Genomic DNA, 26011 nt, shown 5'->3' on the forward strand with positions numbered 1-26011 from the left:
AACGAACTTACAAAAATGAATCCATAGCCTAGACCTAGCAAGCAGACCTTGGCATGTCTTGGCATGTACCAAGCCATGGCAAACATTACAAATTCACCATTAGTGCATCACTAGGTTAATACAGTATCTCATCAACATATAACAGTAGGAAACATACAGTTTACCTTAATATGCTTTTTCAAATTAGATAGTGAATTTTTGAAAGCCATTAGCTTGTGGTGCTTGGAGGGCACAGAGCTGCAGCTCCTCCAAAAAGAATTGTTTTTACATCCAACCATTCCGAACCCACTCGCTGCAGCTGGAGACGCATAATCGGGGTCCTCCTTACTACTATCAACTTTCTCACTCGGTCTCAGTTCCGAGCGCAACATCTCGCTTCACTTCTCTCGAGTCTCTTCCATAAGGCTACATGCATCTGGAGTTTGACGTGACATGCAGGTGGAATGGATCAAATACAAACCAATAGAGGGTCTGAATGGTACTAAGTAATTATTTTGGGTAACAGGATGGTAAGTACAAGGACAGTCTTGTCTAATTACACTAAAATGTCTCACAGGTTCTAGATATTAAACAGGTACATGGGGGAAACAAACTCCAAAGTACTAGGTAATTAGTTCAGTTAACAAGATGGTAAGAACAAGCACAGTTTAACTTAATTACACTGAAATACCTCACAGGTTCTAGATATTAACCAGGTAAACTCCAGTAACATGATAAGAACCAATACAGTCTTTCTTTTTGGAGTTCTTACCATGTACATTAACAAATAACCCTTTGTAGAATTCCCTGCTGTAAATACAGTGTAAAACACTGTGTGAATAACAGAACTTTCTGCTTAATAAACGAGTAAAAGGACTGTAAAAGAAAGCAGACCTTACCAGAGTTCTTACCATGTACATCAAAAAATAGCAATTTGCAGAAAACCCTGCTGTAGGTCCCACCTACATCATCTAAATCATCAGTGTTTTACACTGTATTCACAGCAGGGAATTCTACAAAGGGTTATTTGTTGATGTACATGGTAAGAAATCAGTAAAACCAGAAAAATTTTCTTCAGTGTACGGGGACTGTGTTGGTATTTATCATGTTACTGGAGTTTGTATCTCACACTTACCTGGTTAATATCTAGAACCTTTGAGATATAGCAGTGTAATGAAATTGAACTGTTATTGAAAGATTTCAGTGTAATTAGGAAAGACTGTCCTGGTACTTACCATCTTAAAATAATTACTTAGTACTTCAGAGTTTGTACCTCACAATTACCTGGTTAATACCTAGAACTTGGGGGACTGTAAAATAAAGGGTTCCCTAAAAGTCATTGTGTGTTTACTGGTGTTTTCTTTGACTAATATTTGAATTAGTTTGATGATCTGAAACATTTAAGAGTGACAAAAAAAAAAAAAAGATAGAAATCATGAAGGTGGAAAACATTTTTTCACAGCACTGTAACGGATGTTCTATGACAAATGCCACACTTCTTGATAAATTCGTACTATTTAAAGTTCATTACATTTTGAACCATTTCAGATTATTTACTGGACCTGAAAAGCTTAAATGGTAAAAAAAAGTTTGTCATCACTTGCAAAGATATAAATGAAACACCAGTGCTGGCATCAACAATGAATTCATGATGCTGAACTTAATGGCAGAATTGACAAGAAAAAAAGCTCTACTCCACACTGGCCAATAAAAACAAAAAAAAAAACTGTGAAAAGATGCAAAGGCTACCACAAGATTTTGCAATGCTATGCCAATTGCCATTGATATCAGTGCGTCCTCTTGAACAACAACTTGAGGGTCTTACCTGGTACGGTCGCACTTTATGATGGATCTCCTGGATGCCCACCTCTCTGGTCCTTACATCTCTACACTGCAGGAAAAAACACTGCAGATTACTCACTTTTTCTCACAATAATAACCTAATGAAATAAATTAAATACATTTGAATGAGTTACCTCAGTTCCCATGTCCTTCATACGAGCCAATGCCAGCTCTCGCAAGTTCCCATGTTCTACACCGGAGCTCACCAGCGGCATCGGGATGTCCCTAATTTCAAGCAAACCATTACTGCTTTTTTAGTATACATCACTGATATTTACACACCTTTATTATTATTATCTTTAATGCAGGGACAGACAAAGGTTCAACCACAATTAGGCCTCATGCTACACTAAAGTGTATCCAATACTGAAGAACATTGGTTTTATATGAATATCAGTGCAAAAACACATTGCATGTGTTTCATAAATAACAAATTCTACCCCTGCAATAATTGCAAATAATGCACTCGTTACCTAAATATCTAAACACAAATATGATAAATGCATAGCAAATCTTTCAGTGGTAGTAATCAAATATCCCTACTAAACATTACAACTTAGAAGAACTTCACAGATAAAAGTTAAGTGTGTTTGGAATATAATGAGCCACAACAATATCTACTTGCATTTTAGGAAAACAGTGCAGTTAATGACTACAGGAAAGATTAATGTCTCTGCAAAGCACCACAGGAAATGAGGTTCAGCAGTGAACCAAAAGATGAGCCCCCCCCCCCCTCTCATATCCCCCTGTAAAAACCAACCAATGTTAATACAGTCTCTTAACTCGGAGTCAACTAATTTTGATTGATACACCAGTTTAAGATTTTGTTTCTCCATTTTGTAACACTATTTTGATATTCAATAATAAAAATACTTTTATTTATTTATGTTTTACAATATTCTTAAAATAGCTTCAATATTCTATATGTTGTCTATTGTCTACAGTGCACAGGGTTTTTTTCTTTTACCTCTGCACACGGTACACTCTGGTCCAGGGTGGCACCAATGCAAGAATACGAGCCACCAGATCAACCAGGGTGCTGGGTGAGTAGCTCTTATAGCGTCCCGTCTTCCATAATTCATAAAGGCCGGTTCCCCGAATCACCAGGGTGGGGTAGAGCTTCAGTCCATCTGGCCGAAATGCTGGGTTCTCAAAAAACTCCTGAGTGGAAGAGAGGAAAAGAGAGCACTCATTAGAAACTGAAGGATCTAGTTGTTGATGTAGAAATATTCAGTGCACTTCATTTCACTTTCCAGCACTGGTATATACTAGCGAGAAGCTTTTAACTGTGCAATCTGGGAAATGCTCTAAATGTACACCTCCTTTAGAGATTAACAGGGGATAAAATGCAGCCACGAGGCATTTTCAGCTGAACTTTTGGAACAGATACTTATTCAAGGGAACGCTTAAACAGTCAATGAGTTTTATTCATGATCATCAGACTGACCATTAGTGCTGGTGGCTTCTTCTGAAGTGGAGCTTAAATGATGATTTTCCTGCGGCCCATTTCTTGGTTACTGGAAAAGGTCCGGATCCTGATTATGCCAAAAAATTATAGCACTTTCATTTGGCATCTGAATGTAGAATCCAGGGTTAGTATATTAATATAATATTAATGGGGAATGTGAATGACACCACCCGTGTGTCAGTATGACAGAAGCCTGCCCGTAACTGTAGGGATTCATTATCATCTTGTCAGTTAAGCAGCTTTAGAAGTCATAGCATGATAATGATGACTGAACCATGGCAATCAAGAAGACGGCGTCAGCTTGCATTTAACTGGCTTCAACTATATTGTCCAGACCAAAAGGCCATTCAATTAGACGGCAGCAGATTTAACTAAAGCTTCTACAAGATTTGTTCCCGTGAATCTCACTTTTCAAAAAAAGTAAAACAGAGGATTACTTGAGTCACCCCAAGCTCCGGTGTGTGCGCCTATAGCATCCTCTTTCATAATCAAATTAGACAGAGCCTTTGTGTTAGTGCGTGCGTTTCTTCTTGGGTGAGTGCGTCGTGTTTTTTTTTTTTTTTTGGGATGGGTGGAGGAGCCTGCACCCAGTCAGATAAGTGTGAAGCGAGTGGCGCTTGAGTCTAATGGGATTCCATTATCACTCAGCTACGCTGCTTCCTTCGCCACTGCAGTCGTCCTGGAGATAGCACCGACAGGTTCCTCTCTCCTCAGGTGGGAGGAAGAGAGAGAGAGAGAATGTTGGAGAGAGAGAGGGGGGGGGGGTTAAAGGAGAGAGATAAACAGACGAGGAGGCAGTAGTGGGTGACGTGGGCAAAGCTGCGCGGGCGGTCACCAGGCTGATAGTAGCGGGCGTAAGCAGCAGGGTTAGAGACCAACGCACACAGCCATTAATCTCTCTCTCTCTCCTGCTTCTGACACTCCTCCTTATAGGCCACTATCGCTAAGATATACCCAGATACTCAATGCAGAAGAGCCAGCGAAGGGCCTGGCTCTACACCACACTAACAAAACAGACTGCCGTGAAGATGGCAGGCAAATAAGCGGGCATATCGGAAAAACATCTGCTCGAAAAACGATTACGGTTGAGTCAAAGCGGCGATGCCAAATGGGTCCACCTTGAGGGCAACACGGTGGTGAGTGGTGCAAAATGCTTACACAAGACCCACTTTCACAAGCGAGCCGATAAATATAGAACCGCAGAGCGCAAACTTGCCATTGTTTGATCAAGGAGCACTCCACTCTCGTGTTATCTTGAGGATGGCAATTGGTTAGAGCACAAACAAGAGTCAAAACTTCAGTTGGAGATAAGAACGAGCACCGGCAAGAATGTAAAATGTCGACAGGAGGCAGGTGTGAGGCCAGTTGGAGTCTAATGCTGCCAAGTTGACGGTGCTATACTGCGCCTAAAGTAACACTTTAGAATTGTGCGATGTGGTCTGTCAGACCAATTCAGTCACGCCTGAACGCTGATACATTCAGCAGACACAAGCTGCACTGCCTCATCATAGTCTCATCATAAACGCTTTCACGTACCTCTTACAGAACCTCCATTGCAATGTGAAAGTACACTTTATTGATTACCACTGGGCACATTTAGTTTAGATAAAAAAAAAATAAATAAAAAAATAGCAGCCAATGGGAATGAGATAATTTGGTCAGAGATAAAGTGTTTTCACATAGTTATTCTTAGATTAAATAAAAACTCTGTACTTTTTATGTTTATACTTTAACTTCAAGGGATTAGGCCTAGTCATAAGACTATAATATCCCTTCAGAATGCTGTGTAGTTTAAGACTAGGCTGCTACTTAATCTCTGTCTAGGAATCTGAGAAACTGTCTCATAAACACTTCAAACACTGATGAGACAACAGAATCAACAAATACAAACATGCTAATGATCTCTCGATTTCATAATATATTATTACATGCATTATAGAAACAAATAAAACGAGGCTTTTTCTAAAGAAAATGCAGAATATTTTGCTTAGCTAAAGTGGTGCCCACTTTCAGTTGTAAATATGCTGTTACTATGTAGTTTCTAAAGCAAAAGAACACAAAAAACACTTTGAATTACTTTCCACCACAAAAACAAACAGGAAACAATGTTATATATCAAAGTATATTATAGTATTTATTATATAATCTATTTTATACATTATTTAGTAAAGCTAGCACACTGACAGGAAACATAGCATTTATTTAAGCATAAACATTTAATCATCTGACACCTCAAGATGATTTAAAAACAAGTCTCCAACAACAAATGAATGTGAGTGTAACAAGTGGAATGGGCTGTTACTGCAGCAGATACCTTGCGTATTCTCAGCTGATGTTTAACACACAGACTTTCCGTGGGAGTCACCTCCGATATGCTGCACAATAGAGCTGCAGATTGGATCTTCTAGCTTTGCTAATGAAGCCCCCAATAAAAAGTGCTCTATTAATTTCCTATAATGGACCCCTGATAATGCGACGCAATGTGTCACAGCTGGACACTGACAAGGGCCATAAAAGAGTCCCCCACCACCACCCCCTGCTATCACTCCCTGCTTCATTTACATTCCATCGTCATGCCCGCTGCTTACCAATTAGCCACAGTGCACGAAGGAGGTAGAATTTTCCAAAACGTAGCGGCTCAGTGATGATTGCTTTCGAGTTTGCATCTCATTGAGAATAAATGCGTCTGAAAGTGGCTTCTTTAAATATTCATTAGTTTGCTTTATATTTGTAAGGAAGTGTAGTCAGACATGTCACTAGAGCTTTTCATTAAGCTCACCAGGTCACTGTATGAGAAACCATGTAACCCACAATATACTGTTCATTGTTTAAACATACAAAAATGAGGAGACGCCTTTTTAAGCTTTGAAACAAAGTTGCCCATTTAGAAACTCCCCAGAGACAAGCACTTCACATAAGGTAAAAGAACATACAAGATACACATAAAGCACTGCTACTGCTGCCGCTTCCCTCTTCTCACTGCTTTATGAGATAAGCTTCTAACATGACACAAGTCTACACCTGAGCCGATCCGCTTTCTTCTGAGGTCTTAGCCCATTTCCATTTGAAGGGCTTATGGAATAACCGTGAAAAAGAGAAACAACAACAACAAAATATAGACACATCTTTACATAATCCTTTGCGACGAACGTGAGCATGAACGTGCTTCTACACAAAAATAGACAAATAAATAAACAATCAAATAATAATAATAAAAAAAAAATCCTTTGAATTTCTACTGTTTTCATTTCAATAGTAGGAGAAACATCATGTTCAGTGGAAATGAAAACTTCAAAACTTTTTACTCCACTGTAGAATCACAACTTTTAAATGTTTTTAGTAGTCAGCTAAAAGTCTTTTAGTTCTTGTTTAAAGGTTTTTTTGCCCATTCCTTCTAACAAATGGCCCTAATACCAGGTTTTTCTGAAATCTTCTAGATGTTGAAGTTAAATGGGATTAAATGGGTACTGTTAAAGCCAAAGCAACATCTTCACCTTGCATCTTTTAGTATGGTGCATTGTGGATTTTGAGGAGGACATATAATAACAAAAGCACTCAATCTGTGTTAAAACAGTAACTTGTGAAAAAAACAGACTTTATTTGCGTGAAGCGTCTTTAAGCCAATAAACAAGTAATGAGTGAGTCAATATTTTAACCTTGCTTCACCAATCTTAATCAATAACAGAAAGAGACTAAAATGCTATTCTAATTTATAACGTTAGGTCCATCTAGGTGACCCTTTCTAAAAAAGCTGACCCAGTCTTTCAGATTCAGCAAATGTGCTTGGCCCACAGCATGAACCTACTTTAAAAAGAAAAATAAAAGGTTTTATGTACTCATGTGACCTTCCATATTTAACAGCCGTTCTTTTCCAACACACCATTTTATTTCACTGGCATTTCCAGACACTGAAATTAGAGTAAGTCAGCACAGTGCATGGACTACTAGGCAGCTGCTGGAAGGAAATGTGACTAATACATTCGGGAATAGGGGGGATTAATTCATTCATAAGCGTCAGACACTGAAAAAGTTGTAACAAGGATAATTTATATTTGTAGTTATGAGGACAGGCTAAAATACAAATGGTATTAACATTTACTGCAGTTTATTGTGTCTTTGTTGTCTAATATTGGGTGTGGCTTTACTGCCAGTGCACTGGCTCATCAAGATCAGCTCAGTTGTGTTAAAACCTTTCTACAAAAGGAGTTGGCTTAGATGTTGGTTTGCTCCTGCAAACATGCAAGACAAGTCCAACATGTGCTTTGTTAGAGCCAGGAAGCAAATGCTGGAAGCCATGAGTGTATTGGTTTAATGAGCACATGAAAAAATGTTTCTTGATTTTTTCTGGATAAATGAAATGAGTTTTTAAAATCACTAGTAGAGCTGAATGCTGAACTAGAACACCACTTAACAGGGACACTACATATAAAATGTATTTAATGAGGGTAACTAAATACTAAATATGAATACATATGGCTAAAGACATATACATTTAAATTGATCTTTTTATACAGCCAATAATAAGGTCTAAAATTTAACATTAATATAACTTACGAACTTGAGTATTCCCCATTTATATACATTAAAGAGCACTGTACATTATAAAAGCAGAATATTCTCGTGCTTGGAGGACAGCACAACCACTAGGTTTCGATACATCCGCTCACAGGCGCCTTGTGCCGCCCGGCACCACTTTTGAGCGTAACGGGGAGAGGCGCCATCTACCCACCCGGAGGGAGCAAGGCCAACTGTGCTCCTTCTGGGCGTCGCCAGCTGATGGCAGAGCTACATGAACAGGATTTGAACCAGCAACCTCCCACACAGAATATTATTAAACATATTGAACACTACTGCTTTATTGTAAAACTTGAGCCACAAGCTAACACGTTAGCCACAACCTAAAACATTAGCCACAATCTAATATAACAGTCACCTAAACCTTACAATAAAAGATTATGCACTATGAATTATGTACTTTAGCTGCCTTTATAGCAACTTGATGTAAAACAGCTAACAGAGGGATACTCACTATGAACTGCTCAACGTCTCTCTCAATGCCCACATTTGGCAGGTCAGGCATCATGTGGGCCACCACCTTAAAGCCAGCATCTTTAGCCAGATGAAATGACTCACATACGGCTCTGACTGTGTGCCCCCTGGTTCAAGAAGTGTAAAATACAGACAAAAGACTTAGAAACTACAACTCTACTGACATTCAGCAATTCATTTCAGAATGAGTTCCAGTCCTGACCTGTTTGTGTCACGAGCCACATCTTCATAAACACTCTGTACACCGATCTCTAGCCTGGTGCAGCCATACGCCAGCATGTCGCTGAGGTGCCGCTTCAGACAGTAGTCTGGTCGTGTCTCAATGGTGATCCCCACACACTTTGTATTACTGCGCTCTGAGTACCTGCAGAAAGACGGGTCAAATATATACAGACAGTTATTAGCCACACACACAGGAACAGGGGCACAAACTGTGATGAATTGATTTTGCTGTGTGGAGGAATTTATACCCACTTAAACTTGCAGAACTGTTTTAGTTCAGTAACAGTTATAGAGTTATAGACATCTGAGCAGAAACTACATGTTTCAGGTTCTGCCACAACTAGGGTTGCAGCGGTAACCGGTTTCACGGTATACCATGGTATTAAAATGCACGGTTATCATACCGTGTGTGTTTGCTTATTACCGGTAAAACGCAAGCCAGCGGAGAAACTCACCCGCGCATGCGCAACTCTGCTCCGCTTCAGCTGCTCAGCACACAGCAGTGAGAACAGCAGAAAGTGCATCAGACTAAACAAACCTCCGTCCGCCTAAAAAAAGGCTAAACTAAAATCAGCAGTGTGGGACTATTTCAGAGACCCGCCGAACGCACCCGAGGATGGTTATCCGATTTATAATCAATGTGGCCGTAAAGTCACAGCTAAAGGTGGACATACGTCAAACCTGTTCCCATCTCCAAGAACACCACCCCGCCGTGCAGCGCAAAGTATGTGTTTAGTTTATAATTTTAATCTGAACATAAATAAAACCTCTTTGTAGTCGTGCACAACCCATGCGGTAAGCGCCCGCAAAAGCGCTGAGTTATCCGAAATTTGGGCACGCAGGTACAGGCGTGAAGTGCGTGCTACGATGGATTCACGTGTCCGTGTAAAGGTGCTCACCGGACTGGATGTGAAAGACGCCATTCATTTACATGCGTTAATTTTCAAATTCTGACGTGCCTGTTTTTCATGTGTTAAAACCAGACTCCGTGTGAAAGCCTTAAAATAGAAATCTCTATTGTGAGGATCATGTCAGAAATAAATCCCCTCTTTCTGCAGTATCTGGTTATATACCAACTTGGCAGTAAAACGGACGTTTAGAACAGTTGTTGATCAGACACTGACCCAGGCTCAGTTTATCAGATATTAAATAATTTAAACTTAAATAATTGTACTGAATAGTTTAAACACAGGATCTTTACTTCTTAGAGGACATGTAATGTGTGAGACGTGTGTGTGTGTATATATATATATATATATATATATATATATATATATATATATATATATATATATATATATATATATTTTTTTTTTTAATTTTATATACACCCTTAATGCCCTTAAGAGTAGTGGAAAAACCTGGTTTCCTTCACCTAATGGTGTACAGTTTATTTTTTTTAAGGAGACATTATCTATATAGTTGTTCCAGGTTTCTACAATAAATAGTTAATTGAACAAAAAACCTTTGTTGTAATTTCTTTAAGGGTCAGTTTAATAATATATGTAACAAACTGTGATACCGTGATAACCGTGATACCGCGGTATTTTCTGAGACGGTTATCATAACGTGAAAATCTCATACCGTTGCAACCCTAGCCACAACATTTTAACAGGGTTTAGATCAGTACTTCAACTAGGCCATTTCAAGTTTAAACTTTGTATCTTTTTAACCACTTTGAGGTGGACCTGCTTGTGTTGCATTACCCAGCTGTGCTTCAGCTTCATCTGTTTGACAAACGAAGAGTATGAAGAGTATTGTCGGCGCTTGAGTTACCGTTTTTTGTTAGTTGGTGTAGCAACAGGTGATAGATGACGCAGTAACATATTTAACCAACAGATGCCACTATTCTCCCTCATTGCAATTAGTTTAGGATTCTCTGTCTGATCCTGAGCCCGACCAGGATCGAGATTTCCCGCCAGAAAAATGGTCTGTGACACAGGCCTTTGTTTTTAATGATATTTTTATTTTATATAAAGCTATTATGTGATAATCATATTAAAGCAAACTAACAAAATCAACTGTGATTGACAACCTAAATTTTTATTACAATCATAGTCATATAATTGTGCTGTAGTCAAGACAGCTGTCCTAACTATAAAGCGCTGCTGAAAACCAGGAGATCTGTGTGTGTTGGTACAATTATTTAGTACATTATATATACACTGAACTGTGTTACAAGTAATGTGTTACAGAATCTGATCAGAAATTCTTCCAGAAATATTTTAAGAGTCTGTTTTTTACCTGTTTAACATAAAATACAGAATAAATTCAGACAGTATGACACTCTTCCAAGGGAAGACAAAGGCTACTTGTCATTCTGGATGTGTTTTACTGTCAGTTTTGAAATGCTCCTGTGACGCTTCTTGTCTTTGGGCTGCTTTTAATGTTTGTAAGACTGGAGATCTGCTGTGTTAATAGTTCATGTTATGATCTTAAGCCAAGCCATAAGAGCAAACGTCATTTGCTATTTTCGTCATACCACCTTCTTCCCACTCTGAAATAGAATTTTTCGCACATTTTTCTGCCGTACAAGACAGAGAGAGAGAGAAAGGGACAGAGATAGAGAGAGAGAGAGACAGAGATAAGGACTGTGGCTGAAATCGAACTGTTTCCCTCCTCGTCTTTGCCTGATTAGCAACCAGAACAATTGGCACAATCATGTCATCTTAACAAACTCACTGATAAGATGCAGTGGCTCTGTAAATCCTAAAGCCCCCTGCCTTCCACGCACATGTACCCACGCAAGTTCTTGTAGTCAGACACAGAGTAAATAGAAAAATAAGTATCATATATTCTGAACTACCTAAGTGACTGGCGGTGGCAGTGTCTGTAGCAGGTTGCAATTGTCTAACAATCAATGTTTGTTCTTGTCACGGCAGCTCCTGCTGCTAAAGCCATTCCTCTCCACTAAGCTGATGCCACAGGCTGGGTAAGCAGCCCGACTCACGACTTCCACTCCAGCAGATAGAAATAGTGCGTGGTGATAAACAGTGTTACACAAATTAACAAATAAAGTGGGCAGCCGAGAACAATCCAAACACTGCCAAAGCCCATGGAGAAACAGTACTATATTTAGCAAGCAATTTGAGTCCACATTAATAACAGCATATCAGTCCATTTATCAAAGCTGTGGCAACAACAGTGTTAAACAGTTTGCTACACAGAATGAAACTTTTATCGAATCAGTGACTGACTAACTAGATATTCCACAGGAAGAATGAGTAAGAATGTCTGAATATTCAAACAGTTATACAGGTTTTTTGATATCCTTTGATACACTAGCTTTTCTGCAATTTAACAAGTTTTAGCCAAACATGTGATGAGACCAAATAATTATACAGTTCAAAAACTGGTAATAATTCATATTTTTCCAAATATAGAATATTTTTATTGGCAGTGGCAGAGTGTTCAAATGATCAGAACTGCAATATTAATATAATATTATAATATTAAAGTAAATTTATTGCATTGTATTGGTTTGTCTGCTGGGATATTAAAAAGTTAGGTATTCAATATATATTCGATAATAGCTTTTTCTTAAAAAAAAAAAAAAATAGACAAAATACATTTTTTTCCACTTACTCAGTGGTGAAAATGTGGCAAAATATAATATATGCCCAAATGTCGTAAAGTGTTTTACTTTAGTGCCTCTTTATTGTTTACCTCAATGCTACATTAAGAACTCTCAGTAAATATTTAAAATTCTTGTGTTGGAAGCAGAAAAAATGGCAGAGCTTGCTTGATATGGTTGGTATGCAGTGGACAGTATATTTTAAAAGTGTTTCAAGGACTAGTGTTGAACGAGTGACAGGGTCACAGGTGGCCAAGGCTCATTAATGCATGAGGCAAACAAAAGCAAACCCGTCTATAGTGGATGTAAAAGAATATGCTGCTGACATACCACAAGGTGTACCAAAGGACACATTCTACAGATATCAGGATGTTTTTAATGTGATGTTATAGTACAGCCATGTGCCTTATATATAGTAATATATGAATAAGGCCTTACGTTTTTAAATAGTTTCTATAATAATACTGATTTTAGTACTGACAACACTAAAATAGTGCTAACTCAATCAAAAAAATTGAGAAAAATATCTACTGATAAAGGTTTTTGTTGTACGATTTCTTTCTCTATCTGTGTTTAATGCATTCACTTAACTGGCTTCCTGTAGCCGCCTGAATCAGATTTAAAACCCTGACACTGGTCTAGGACCCAAAATGGACCAGGGCCTCCATACTAAATGGCATTGTTTAAAATCAGATTCCAACCAAGAGCCTCTGGAGCTTTCAGTATAGCAGTCTCTTGCTTTCTTTAAGGAGTACCTAAGTTAACACTCATCTTCTAGGTATCTTCTAGATATCTGTACTGACTTTTGTATTTAACAATATCTAAAGAGGTATCTATTGATTTAATGCTCTACTAGCAAATTACATTATCTAAATAAATTATAAAGTACTTTTCTGGATAAGAGCATCTGCTAAATGCCTTAAATACACGTTTAAATTGGTGGAAATCTAAACAGACTTCTTTTTTTTACATGCCAAAATAACCATTTTATTTTTTTTAATGTTTAAGCTAATTAAATCCAAATGTGAAAATCAATCACTGTGAAAAAGGCATCAAATAAAGTACGGACTCCTCTTAGTGCCACATCTACATCTGACCTGCAGGAAGCAGGTGCCCTAATACTTTCATCTATAAAGTGTACCCAAGGCCCCATCATGAAATCACAAATTCGATCCCTGGTGATACTACAGCCACAAGTGGACATGAGTCCAAAAGAATGAACACACTCATCTGTATAACACAGAACACAGCATGCCAAAGACATGAGCATCAGCAAATATCTGACTAAACCCAGCTAGATCTAATGCAGGCAAAATGCTAGAATCCATAAACACCACAATTATGAGTTCAGCAATGATGTCTGAATTTCATAAAATGTTCAATGTGGCACCAAGCACTGATTCATGGTGGCTGTTCGAACACAGAGCATACAGCTTTGCAGAAGGCAGAGCAAATCCCATCTTATCTCATCTCTGTGGTTTTCAATTTGTTAGAGGAAACCGACTGACATTTATTTCTTACTTGGTTCTCCATCACCAAATTCCATTGCACTGCCTGACTGATATAGGATATAGCTGTCTGGAGATTGAGGCAACCACAGTAGCCACAGGCCTGATGAGTAGCCCTGCAAGTAATATGTCATCTAGAAGAAGGAAACACCAGTGCTGTTTTTATATGGTTTATATAGAGTAGTTCTGGCTGCTACTGACCAAATCCAAATATTAGACTGATTTACAATGATAATTTTGAGCAGCATTGACCACACTGTAAGCAAACACAAAAGTAATAGTAGATCATTTCCAAAAACTTTCAAGTAAAAAGATGTTTTTTCTATTCATTAAACTGAAAACAAGGTTAATGAAATATGTTAATGTCATATAATCTAAGTGTGCTTTATTGAATATTAAAATTGTGTTGTAACTAAGTGCTTTCAAAATGACTGTCACTGGGAACTGTGATTTAAAGATGAAATGACTAATCAGGGGTGTTTAAACATGTGCATGCTACTAAATGGCGGTCCCAATGGACAGGCCAATCACTAAAATCTAAGCAATGATACTACTGGTGCTTGCCAGACTAATGTCTCTCAGCAACTGCTATTTGGACAGAGGATTGAACTGTAAAATAAGCTGGTAGCAAAGCCAAAGCAGCTGTTCTTATGCTAAATGACTGGCAACAAGAAACCTGTAATATTGGCCAATTCCAGCATGGCATCTATAACGAGTTCTGGTTAAAAGGCCTGACTGGCCCCAGCTCAGTCCCAACTGTTTTATTTATAAGGGTTATGAATTAGACAATGAGTGAACACCACACAAGAGGAGTAACCAATGATCTTTTTTCTACACGAGTTAGAAGCCAGCACAGCTGCTCTTTTTAAAACAAGCTGCCCAAAATGGAAGTCTTCCATTTCTCTTTAAACATCTGCCATTCCCAAACAATATACAAATATAATGTAGTAGAGTTCAAGGGTGTGCACCACTGTTATTATCAGAGGCGTGCAGACATAGACATCAGGTGGTGCCAAAGCACCACCAACTCTGCCCTTTATCAACCAAAGTGCCTTTTTTTTATATATTATTATTAAGATTTTACTGAGGCCGGTTTGAAATGATCTTTAGAAAACCTGAGTGATTAAATACAAGTGAAAACAGAATGCCCTGAAATCAGCTCGCACACACCCGAACTCTCTCTTCCTCTGTCACGTGACCCCGCGCGGTCGCGCGCAAGGCACACTGCGCTGCAGCAGCAGTTCAGTTCAGCGAGTCTTCAGCACAGCACGCACGGCTTCTTCTCCCCCGTGTCCCACCAGCCAGGTAACATACACATCAAGTAAAATCCTACCGTTTGCCCTCTCAGCCCAACGTGAAATCATTTTGCTGTGCAGTAAAATGTCTCATACAGTATCAAACTACTAAGCATCTTTAGCCGACTGGTCACCAGATAAACTAGCCGCTCTAGCCCAAATCAATGATAGAAAATGTTTTTTTTTTTTTTTTATAATGAAGTGTTCCACGTGCGCTAAAAAGTGCCCTTTCTCCACATACTTGACTCATAACAATAAGGAAACTATTAATGGATATATGGAGTTATATACAACCAATTAAAAAAAGAATCAGAAATCTACTAAAGGTTTTCTACCAATTCAAAGAACATTGAACCAGATGAATAATTTGCATTCACATTCTTTGAGTTGTCATGTGTCCTAATAGAAACACCATCTTTAAGAATATATGCCACACATACAAACACCGTAAAACCCAATCATTTCACTAAACCCATAACATTTGTTGTCACTGATTACCTAAGAAATTAGTACAGTGAACTTAACAAAAATAAATACATATATATTTTAAATTAAGTATTACATACTACATTGGTTTTAGTAAGAATTATATAATTATTATATGCTCCGCCAACTTAACCAGAATACAAAATATATGGCAGTATATTACTTTTTTTTGTTATTTCAATTGCTTTGTATAATAATATTACTTTGAATGTAATGCTCAGGTAAATTAAAATAGTAGATCTGTATTTAATTTTTTTTTTTTATTTCACTTAAGCATTTTCTTTCAATATTATATGAAAAAAGAAAATTCTATAGAGCCAGAATAGAGTTACTGCAGCTCAGAAAACGATGCTTGTTCTTACAGCCTACAACACAGAGGTCAGACAGTTAATCATAATATAAGATATACAAATGTATCTAAGATACCTAGGGGGATAGCCTGGGGGGAATCACTACACACTGATGGTGAGTGTCAGAAACTGTTGGACACACCCAGTATGCAAATAGATTGTGCCAGAAGCCAATGGAAAAGAAACTGCCAATGGCAACAGACTAAACTCAGTAATCATAATGTTGATTAAACAGATCTCTGTTTGAATGTATATGTGCCCACAAATGTTCACTTAACTCAAAATAGTTGAATAATGTTTGGAATCAAATTTTTTCATTAAACAGGCTTAATTTATTTTGTTTAAAACAAATAGTGGGTATAGCGTGTATTAAAATTACACACACATTTTTAAAAAGACCACAAACAAAACATTTTTTTTTACTGCTTTCTGTCTGCAGTTATTCATTTCTTTAATATCTAGAGTCTCTTTCCATTGATTTTGAAAAATTCCTCCATTCTCTTCGGATACTCTAAGAGGCTTTAGGATCTTCTCAGTGTAATCTTTGCCTATTCTTCCTCACATGTGTGCTCTATCTCTAGAAAACTGCCTGGCCATTTGTCACACTCTGCTTTCTTCATATCAATCCAGAGATTTTCTCTTATACTCAAGGCAGAAGACTGGGAAGGTCATGACAAAATGTTAGCTTTTTCCTTTCCAAATCATTTCTCGTCTGAGCTGCAGGCTGGTAAGAGGCTCTTTTCTGTGATTGTTTGACACCGAACTACATTCATTCTACCTTCCATTTTCAGCAGAGCATCAGTGCTTGATGGTGACATGCCCCCTAATCATGGAGGAACCGCCACCATGCTTAAAGTGACAGTCCGTTAACTTTGGGGATCTCTCCAGTGAGAATGCATAAGTGCACCTTGCATGTAAACAAATATTTGCATTAAAAAAGTAAGTGCATTGTGGTGTGGTCTCTGTAAATCTGGTGCTTTTAGCAATAACTAAAATCTCACTTTCTTGTAGTTTGGCAGCTCTACTCCATGCCAGGTGATGGAGAACCAAGGTAGAAATAAATGTCAGTAGTCATGTATCAGTGCTTCGGTGCCACAGTGAACATTTTATCAAATCCAGACATCTGTGCAGAACTTACAATTGTGGTGTTTAATGATTTTCTGTTCTTGTGTATGTAATTCTTCAGTTTTTCAGCTGTCGGTATTAGTATGGTAAAATTATGTTTTCTTTTGTACATTTCATCAGCTGTAAAGTGGCTATATTTTACTCCAGACCTTCTGAATGCTGCATTTTTGGACTAACTCAACATTATACAATAATAACTTAATTAACTTAAATACCTTTATTACTAGGAATAGCAAAACACTTAGTGTTTTGCTTGCCTGCATGCTTGCTTGAAAAAGAGTGGTTAGAAAAAACAAAGTGGTTGAAAAAGAGTGGTTAGTCTTGGTAGCACTTTATAATAAGGGTATATTAATTAACAGTACTTACAATTGAATATTTTAAATAATTATTAACACTGACATTGTTATTGATATTATTAAATATTATAACATTTTTAACTAATATCTCAATATCGCTAGTACTGTTAAATGATGTGCCCTTAACTTAAAGTATTCCAGACTTTAAAATTAGTCACCTAGAAACCACCTAAATAATTAGATCCAATTAAGTCCAATGAGACACAAACTTTGTTCTCTATTTAAACAATTACGCAAAATACAAATATTGTCAATAGGAAAACATGATTAGTTTAACATAAAATAATGAATTTCAAGATTCGGTTTAAAATTTGGACAATTTTGCTAACTTATAAGAGTAAATATATTAAAAATTCACTGATATATGACTATTCGTCGGGAGGGATAAATTTTGTACATATTTAATTTTTAATTTATCATTCTGAAACCATGGAGGAAGCAATTTTTGCACTCAGCTGTAACTACTAAAGAAAACCAGACAATCTAAATGTTGTGTACATGGCTTGTGAGAATATGAGCAATTATTATCCAGTGTTGGCCAATTTTAAACATAGAAATAATAATAATAAAAAAGCTTAAAGTATGGTTTTTACTATACCAGACAGTGTAAATAGTTTTTCAATTCAGACTTGTTTCTGTGTATATGATTTACAATTCTATTGTTCTTAAATAAAATAATTATTACATAAATTAGAATTTTTAAGATTTCATAATGCAAATGGCACCAATGTTTGTGTGATCTTCCAATGATTTTAATAAGTTAATCGCACACAGAACAATTAATTTTCATGTTCCTTCTCATTCCCTCCCAGCATTAATGTGCAGATAGGGATGCTCAGCTCAGAGCTCCCTCTTGTGGCACTAGAACCCTTATTATTTGGGGCATGAAGGTGAAAGCCTATTACAGTAGTGGCCTGATTCTGTCACTCAAGACGCTCCTCATGCAGCAGTTGTACTGTACCTGACGGCCTCTGCCACGTTGTTGGAAGTGTGTCCCGACAGCGCGTCGTGGAGGTTGCGGATGAAGTAGTCGCGGTAGTCCTCAGCCAGAGCCATGAACGTGCCGCCCATCACAATGAACTCCACCTTATCCACACTGTGGCCCAGCTGCTTCAGCTGCACACACACACAATTACAGAAAGTTTGCTTTAAGAGAAAAAAATAATGCAATTTCTCGCACCATTACATATTAAAATAACTTTAAAAAACGGATTATTAGTGGCCACCCTTGAACACTTCTGCACCTGAAACAGTAAGCTCAAAATGAGTTTGTGAAAAACCCTATCTCTTCGAATGTGTTCCCCACAGAGCTGTATTTAAAGTGTAAATTAACTTTCACTGCAGTGGAAATTAATACTTCAGCTGTACTACAACCACATACAGTGCCATAAAAAAGTTACTAAGTAATTTCTAAGGCTTTGGGCCTCCAGCAAACCACAGTCAGTTAAAGTTATTTACAAATAGAAAAAATATGGAACCCTAGTGTACCTTCCCAGGAATAGCCAGACTACCAAAATTACTCCAAAAGGGCATGAACAACTCATCTAGGAACTAAATCTAAGATCTAGGATCTAGGATCTAAAGAACTGCAGGTCTCACTTACAGTTGCAAGAAAAATATGTGAACCCTTTGGGATTACTTGGATTTCTGCATCACAATCACAAGAAATAGACAACCACAGTCTGCTTAAACTAATACCACACAAAAAATATATATGTTTCCATGGTTTTATTAAACACAACATGTTAACACTCACAGTGAGGGGGGAAAAAGGCACAGCACACAATCATCAAAACCTCATCCCAACTGTGAAATTTGGTGGCTGCTTTGCTGCCTCAGGGTCTGGACAGATTGCCGTCATCAACAGAAAAATTAAATCCCAAGTTAACAAAGACAATTTCCAGGAATACTTAAGACCATCTGTCCACCAACTGAAGCTCAACAGAGGATGGATGATGCAACAGGACAACGACCCAAAACATAGAAGTAAATGAAGAACCAAACGGCTTCAACGGAAGAACATACGCATTCTGGAGAGACCTGACCTCAACTTAATTTAGATGCTGTGGCGTGACCTCAAGAGAGTGATTCACACCAGATATCCCAAGAATATTACTGAACTGAAACAGTTTTGTGAAGAGAAATGATCCAAAATTCCTCCGACTGTTGTGCTGGTCTGATCTGCAGCTACAGGAAACGTTTGAGGTTTTTGCTGCCAAAGGAGGGTCAACCAGTTATTAAATACAAATGTTCACATACTTTTTCCCCCTCACTGTAAATGTTAACATGTTGTGTTCAATAAAACCATGCAAACAGATATTTTTGTGTGGTACTAGTTTAAGCAGACTATGTTTAGATGAAGATCAGAACACATTTAATGACCAATTCATACAGAAATCTAAGTAATCCCAAAGGAGTTCACATACTTTTTATTGCAACTCTATCTCAGTTAAGGTCATTGTCAATGTATTCAATAATAAGAAAATAAACTGGGTAAAAAAAGGTTTCCATGAAAGAGTTCCAAGCAAGAAAAAGTGCTGAGAAAAAAGTGGAACCTTTTGGAAGGTGTGTCCCATCTGATGTAAAACTAACACATAATAAGAATAATGAAAATAAAACATGGTGGTAGTGTGATGGTCTGGTGCTGCATTGCTACTTAAGGACCTGGACAACTTGCTGTAATTGATAAAACCATGAATTCTGGTGTCTACCAGAAAATCCTGAAGGTGAATATGCGCCCATCAGTTCATGAACTTAAGCGTACTTCTGCAGTTCTGCAGGGTTCTGCAGCAGGACAATGATCCAAAGCACAACAGCAAGTCCACTTCGCAATGGCTCAGTTTGCCAACTGGCAGTTGTTGCTGAGTGCAAAGGTGGCACAACCAAGTTATAAGGTTGGGGCAAATACACACATCCCCCCCCTTATTTCCTTAATAAATGAAACTTTTTATATTTACTAAAATGTGTTGGTTAATTTGAAAACCTTATATATGATTAAAAATCAATAACAAAAGAAATCTGTAGTGGGAAAATACTTTTTCACAGTACTGTACACATATTTAAAAAGGGAAAAACATGTAAATCCCAGTAGGAAATGGATCTAGAATGTAACTGACCTGTTCCACTCTATGTCTGGTCTGCAGATATGGATCATAGCGGGCCCGGATAGCTCTCATAGATGTAGGCTAGAAGAAACAGAATGACCATACAGATTTGACACAGACAGACTCAAGCTAATTGTATTATTTTGTACTAGAAACAAAGACACTGTGTGACCAGATGATTACCTCATAGCCTGTATAAGACTGTGTAGAATATTCAAAATCAGAGTCAGGACCTCCTGGACAGTACCTGGTTGGGGAAATAGGCACATAGATAAATAACAAGCTAAAAAAGCTTAACAACAAAATATTTAAGATGATGGTTTCAGCCTGATAAGTGAGTAAATGGAAAATTTGAACTGAAACAATTTGACAGTTTATCACTGTGCTACTCACACACAAATGTTGCCGGTGAAACTGATATGTGGACATCGATGGGGCTTGCACATCACAGCAACGACAGCAATCTACATAGAAATGAACATAAAAATGTGAAAATATTTTTTTTTGTTCATTTATTTTAAATAAAAAACCTATTCATAGTAGAACACTGAAATCAGTAGGAACATCTTTAGTAAATTGTGAAAGCAAAACAACTTAGGCAACATACTCCACTGGCTGTGCGGATGGGCTTAGCTTTTAGTTTTGGTACAAGAGCCCGTCGGTAGTGGGGCGGCACTGCAGCAATAATGTCCACCAGGCGGGGTTGTGCAGAGAGGCCATACTTTGCTGAGGTTTTTGTCTTCAGTCTAAAAAAACAGAAGTGCAGAAGTGTTTAAGTCTATAATAACTTCAGCATTGTTTATGTTAAAACATAAACGCTAATCAGAGATCAGTGTTTAATTATGTAGGACATTACAAAAAACATTGAAAAGGAAGTCTGTATGAGGGAGAATATTTTTTATGAAAGACAAAAAAAAGAGCAGGAGAGAGTGGCACAGAAGAGATATAACCAGGGGCGTTTTCTGGCCTGGGCTTGCGGGGATTATGCCCGGAATAATTTTCCAGTAGCCCCGAATCTTTTCGCTCAGCTCAGCTGTATTATTAATGAGGAGACAGGCCACTGACCGCTGTGTAAATGGAAAATTAACTGGGCTGAGCCCCGGATCTTTACATACACAGGCAACACACCAGGACATAACCAAAGAAGACAATGTTAACCAATCACTTACTTATTTAGGTCAATATCTTTCCCTTGCTCATGAGCCTCAACCAGCTGTTTGATGACATCTGCAATTGTCATCATCATCAGTTCAGCCCGGCTGAGCTCACCTGTGTTAAAAAAAAAGAAAAGTCAGTTAGTTAACAGTAAGTTACTGAACTACGAAGTTCAGTATGCACTGGTAACCAACAATATCAGCCCAGCCAATACATTTCTATTAGCGACAGCAACAATAGCTCTATCCTTAAACCAAGCATTAACCCAGACATTAAAAGATACAGTGATGCTTGAAAGTTTTCTAAAAAGTCCTAAAAGTAGATAAAGAGAACCAAGTTGAACAAATGACACAAACATATTATACTTGGTCATATTTTTATTGAGAAAATGGTTCATTCTTACATATTTGTGAAGTATATCAACCTTAATTTTCAGTATTCTCTTTGCAGCACTAACTGTTGATCAGTCCTGTCTACTGGCTTGGAGGACTTTTAGCCCATTCCCCCATACAGAACTGCAATGTGAGCATGTAGGTGGGACTGCTTACATTGTGCTCAAGGCCTTTAGTTGCTTAGAAGTTACTCTGGGGTCCTTTATGACCTCACCAATTAATACATGCCTTGCTTTTGGCGTGATGGCCTTGGTTGACAACTCCTAGGGAGGGTGACAATGGTCTTGAATTTGTACACTATAATCTGTCTAACTATCGATTGGTTGAGTCCAAAGTCTTTAGAGTTAATTTTGCCTAATGAGCATTAACTACTCTTTTTCTGAATTTCTTTAGAAATCTCTTTTGTTCGTGCCATGATACACTTCCAAAAACATGTGTTGTGAAGAGCAGACTTTGATGGGTCTCTGTTCTTTAAATTAAACAGGTTGCTCACTCACACATGATTTTCATCTCATTAATAAAAATAAAAAAAACACCTGACTCTATTTTCACCTTTAAATTAACTGCTGATCCTAGAGATTCAAATACAATTGCCTCTCAAAAATACAAACAATTGGATCATTTCCATCATTAAATAAATTAACAAGCATAACATTGTTTGTATAACATTGTCTCATTTGTCTAATTGGGTTCTCTTCATCTAATTTCAGAAGTTACAATCTGATGATGTTTAATGTCATATTTAGGTAAAAATAAGGTTTCACAAACTTTCAAGCACCACTGTAGCTGTAATAAAGACACCTTAGGCCTTTTCTCTTGGAACTAGAGTTTTATCATTATTAACAGTAGTTTCATTTGACCCTGGAGTAAAACCCTGTGGAACACCACAAGATATATCAACCAACCTTCACGAACTGTTTACAACTGTTTCTGCATTACAGTTAATAGCCAAACTAGGTAGTAAACACTGTATTGCTTGGCACTCATTGCATTTCATTGCATTGTTGTTTCCCTCTGCCTAAATCCTTCTGAGATATCTCAGGAGGAATACTGTATTAACCAGTATTAAACAAACCAGTATTAAACAATAACCAAACAACTTAACTTAGTTACTATTACTAACTTGCAGAATTCTAAAACAGGCAAGCTCCGCACAACAGGTAAGTAATCATCAGCTAAAGATCTGACATGCACAGTACACAGCTCTGGAAAGAAATTAAGAGACCACTTCAGTTCCTAAATCAGTTTCTCTGATTTGCTATGTATAGTTATATGTTTGAATAAAATAAACATTGTTGTTTTATTCTATAAACTACAGGCAATATAAAAGTATTGTCATTTTGAGCATTTATTTGCAGAAAATGAGAATTGGCTGAAATAACAAAAAAGATGCAGACCTCAGAACTCAGATAATGCAAGGAAAACAAGTTCATATTGATAAAATTCAAGCTCAGAAATCAATATTTGGTGGAATAACCCTGTTTTTTAATCACAGTTTTCATGGATCTTGGCATGTTCTCCTCCACCAGTTTTACACACTGCTTTTGGATAACTTTATGCCACTCCTGGTGCAAAAAAATCAAGAAGTGCAGCTTAGTTTTATGGCTTGTGATCATCCATCTTCCTCTTGAGGTTTTCAATTTGGTAAAATCAAAGAAACTCATAATTTTTAAGTGTACGTGAAGCTCTATGTGAATTACACGTCTAGTTTACTGTGTATAAATAAGCAGGTATGTGGTAAGTTACATGTGTTCCTCTGAAAAGGCTTGTAGGTGGTATTTGTAAGTTTTAGTTTTGTCATTGGTGGTACGTGGTCTAAAAAGTGTGAGAACCACTGCTTTAAAACCACGGCCACAAAACAATAAACATAACATGCTTTATTTTGTACTACCCACCAAAACCCCATCAAATCTAAACTTAACGCAACTGTGTCACTGAAAACTATCACTGATTGTAAAAAGTTAAAGCTGATGAAACCTGAGCTGATCTTTTCCTTAGCTGAAACTGAGCTAGGCTAAGCTGAAATGACTGGTCTACAGCTGTTTAAAAGGAACACTCACTCTTCCTCTTCGGCTTTCCCATCTCGACGACAGCTCCTAAAGCGGCAAAGCTATAAAACTCTCCTTTCTCCTGAAACAAAACAAAACAAATCACACTCAGTTCAGCAGCATATCCAACCGGCTAGTGCTAACATCACGCTACACAAGTGTCAACACGCTTCATGCCGCTGGTCGACGGGACGTGTCGCAAACACTGAGAGGAGGCAGTGCAGAGCCCCCTAATGGCGGAAATGAAGAATGAGTTATAAACTGTGGACAGACTGATTACCATCACACTCTTCAACATTAAATAAACTGTTTTAAAGAGAATTAATAGATTGTTTGTTTAATTTTCAAATGGTGGAGGACAGCGAGTGTCTTAATGGTCAGCACGAGCTGAGCCTGTTTAAAAAAGCAGGTCAGGGACCACACCAGAGCATTCTGAATGAGGATTTTCTACTGAAAGAAAAACATAGTTTATGAATGAGCTCAATCACTGTCAGGAGAACTGATCATATGATTATTATTTTTTTTCCCTTGTTGATCAAATATCAATCAGTATACATTTTGAAATATTTTGAAACAAATATTTTTTTCAGTTAGTACTGTACAAATATGTATATACATAAATGTTTCCACAACCACAGACTAATATTTTCTAGAAAATAATAACATACCAGTCAGTAATAGGTATATCATAATAAAGTGTCTTCTTGTAAAAACAAACAGACAAACAAAACTGTCTACAAGTATATATGTCAGCCTTTTAATAATTAAACATAAAGACAGTTCTTGATCCTTAAATTCAAGACATTACTTTGCATGCAATGAAAAATGATTTTACTAATTTCTTAATTACAGTGTTTCAGGGTCTAGTCCAAATAGGCAAAGCACATGGCAGGGTGGAATTTTTTTTATCTGTAATCATTTATGTATTGTACTAACTTCAATTAATACCCATATAAAGTGTAATAGAGTTCCTTTAAATGTTTTACCTTTTATACACAACTATTTAGTACCAGTCAGACAAACCTGAGTTTATATATATATATATATATATGAATTCATCATAAAGTTACCAGCCTCAGAAACTGTAAGTTAACAGCACACCAGATAAGAGCCCATCTGAATGCTTAACACAGTATTTTAGTTTAACACTTTTTAAGTTACTACACAATTCCTTATGTATTTCTTAATAATCTGAATGACTTCAGTATTAATTTACAATGTAGAAAAAATTGACATGAACATTTTAACTGGTACTGTATGTGTGAGTATTGCCAAAAATTGTGTTCTCTGTCTTTGTCATCAATTTCATTTCAATTGGCGTCATACTACCTATGTAGTGCACACTATGTTGGAAATGACGTGACGACCCCTAAACCCCTATGGTTCTGTATTTACTAGAAAGCGATAATGCACTTTTTAAATGTACACTATTTAGGGAGCGCGTCGCCGTTTCAGATGCACCCTGATACTCGCTCACTCCCAGTGGCTATTCACTGCAGTAATAAGGTCTGCTTTATGAAGCAGCAGCAGCTGCTGCATAGAGTCTCCTGAGACTGCGTGACTGTGTTTGACTGGCATATAGCCTTCAATAGCACAGTCTGAACATATCCAGCCCCTCCTCTTGCTGCTGCCATGGAGTAGATGACTCACAACACAACTATTTCAGCACAGAGAAAAAACGAAGACTTCAGCTCAGCTTCCGAAGTCCCTATAGAGATCATACTGACGTGTAGAGAAGAGAAAGAAGTGTAACTAATAATGTCTGTGTTCTCTAACAGTAACCTAAACAGTGCAATAGCATGCTGTTATAATGTAGATACAGCATGTTATACATAAATATATATAAACACATATAACCACTAACGTTAGCTCCGCGGGCTGTTAGTGCTGCAGAGGCTCAGTTTCAGTCCTGGGTGTTTTTTTATCCACGGCACAGATCGCTATGGGCACCAGAGACCAGTTGGTTAGCTTAGCCAAGTTATTCTGCTAGTATCTATAGAATAAACATAGCTAACTAGCTAGCTATGCTAACGTTCACATATAAAACTATGAGATTTT

The 26011-nt window shown here is 37.5% G+C and overlaps 2 protein-coding genes across 3 annotated transcripts in view; both read right to left on the reverse strand.

Annotated features, from left to right (window-relative positions):
• The window catches only part of elp3 (elongator acetyltransferase complex subunit 3), a 36019-nt gene extending 10106 nt beyond the window's left edge, over window positions 1-25913 (reverse strand). The window contains exons 1-13 of one of the 2 annotated variants that reach the window (XM_022686524.2): window positions 25818-25913; window positions 23966-24035; window positions 21528-21627; window positions 20966-21104; window positions 20752-20822; window positions 20542-20605; window positions 20371-20439; window positions 18216-18370; window positions 8541-8702; window positions 8319-8445; window positions 2789-2982; window positions 1956-2046; window positions 1805-1870 (exon numbers count right to left, since the gene is read on the reverse strand). In XM_022686524.2, coding sequence (XP_022542245.1) covers window positions 1805-1870; window positions 1956-2046; window positions 2789-2982; window positions 8319-8445; window positions 8541-8702; window positions 18216-18370; window positions 20371-20439; window positions 20542-20605; window positions 20752-20822; window positions 20966-21104; window positions 21528-21627; window positions 23966-23987 — 1260 coding nt within the window. In that variant the 5' untranslated portion in view covers window positions 23988-24035; window positions 25818-25913. Of the gene's footprint in view, window positions 1-1804; window positions 1871-1955; window positions 2047-2788; window positions 2983-8318; window positions 8446-8540; window positions 8703-18215; window positions 18371-20370; window positions 20440-20541; window positions 20606-20751; window positions 20823-20965; window positions 21105-21527; window positions 21628-23965; window positions 24180-25817 lie in introns of those variants that run through there. The other variant, XM_007245341.4, reaches the window with a different exon arrangement.
• The window catches only part of ankef1a (ankyrin repeat and EF-hand domain containing 1a), a 257727-nt gene that overhangs the window by 208255 nt on the left and 23461 nt on the right, over window positions 1-26011 (reverse strand). The gene's annotated exons all lie outside the window — the stretch shown is intronic.

Source organism: Astyanax mexicanus, chromosome 1 (genome assembly GCF_023375975.1).
Source record: "Astyanax mexicanus isolate ESR-SI-001 chromosome 1, AstMex3_surface, whole genome shotgun sequence".
Taxonomy (NCBI): Eukaryota; Metazoa; Chordata; class Actinopteri; order Characiformes; family Acestrorhamphidae; genus Astyanax; species Astyanax mexicanus.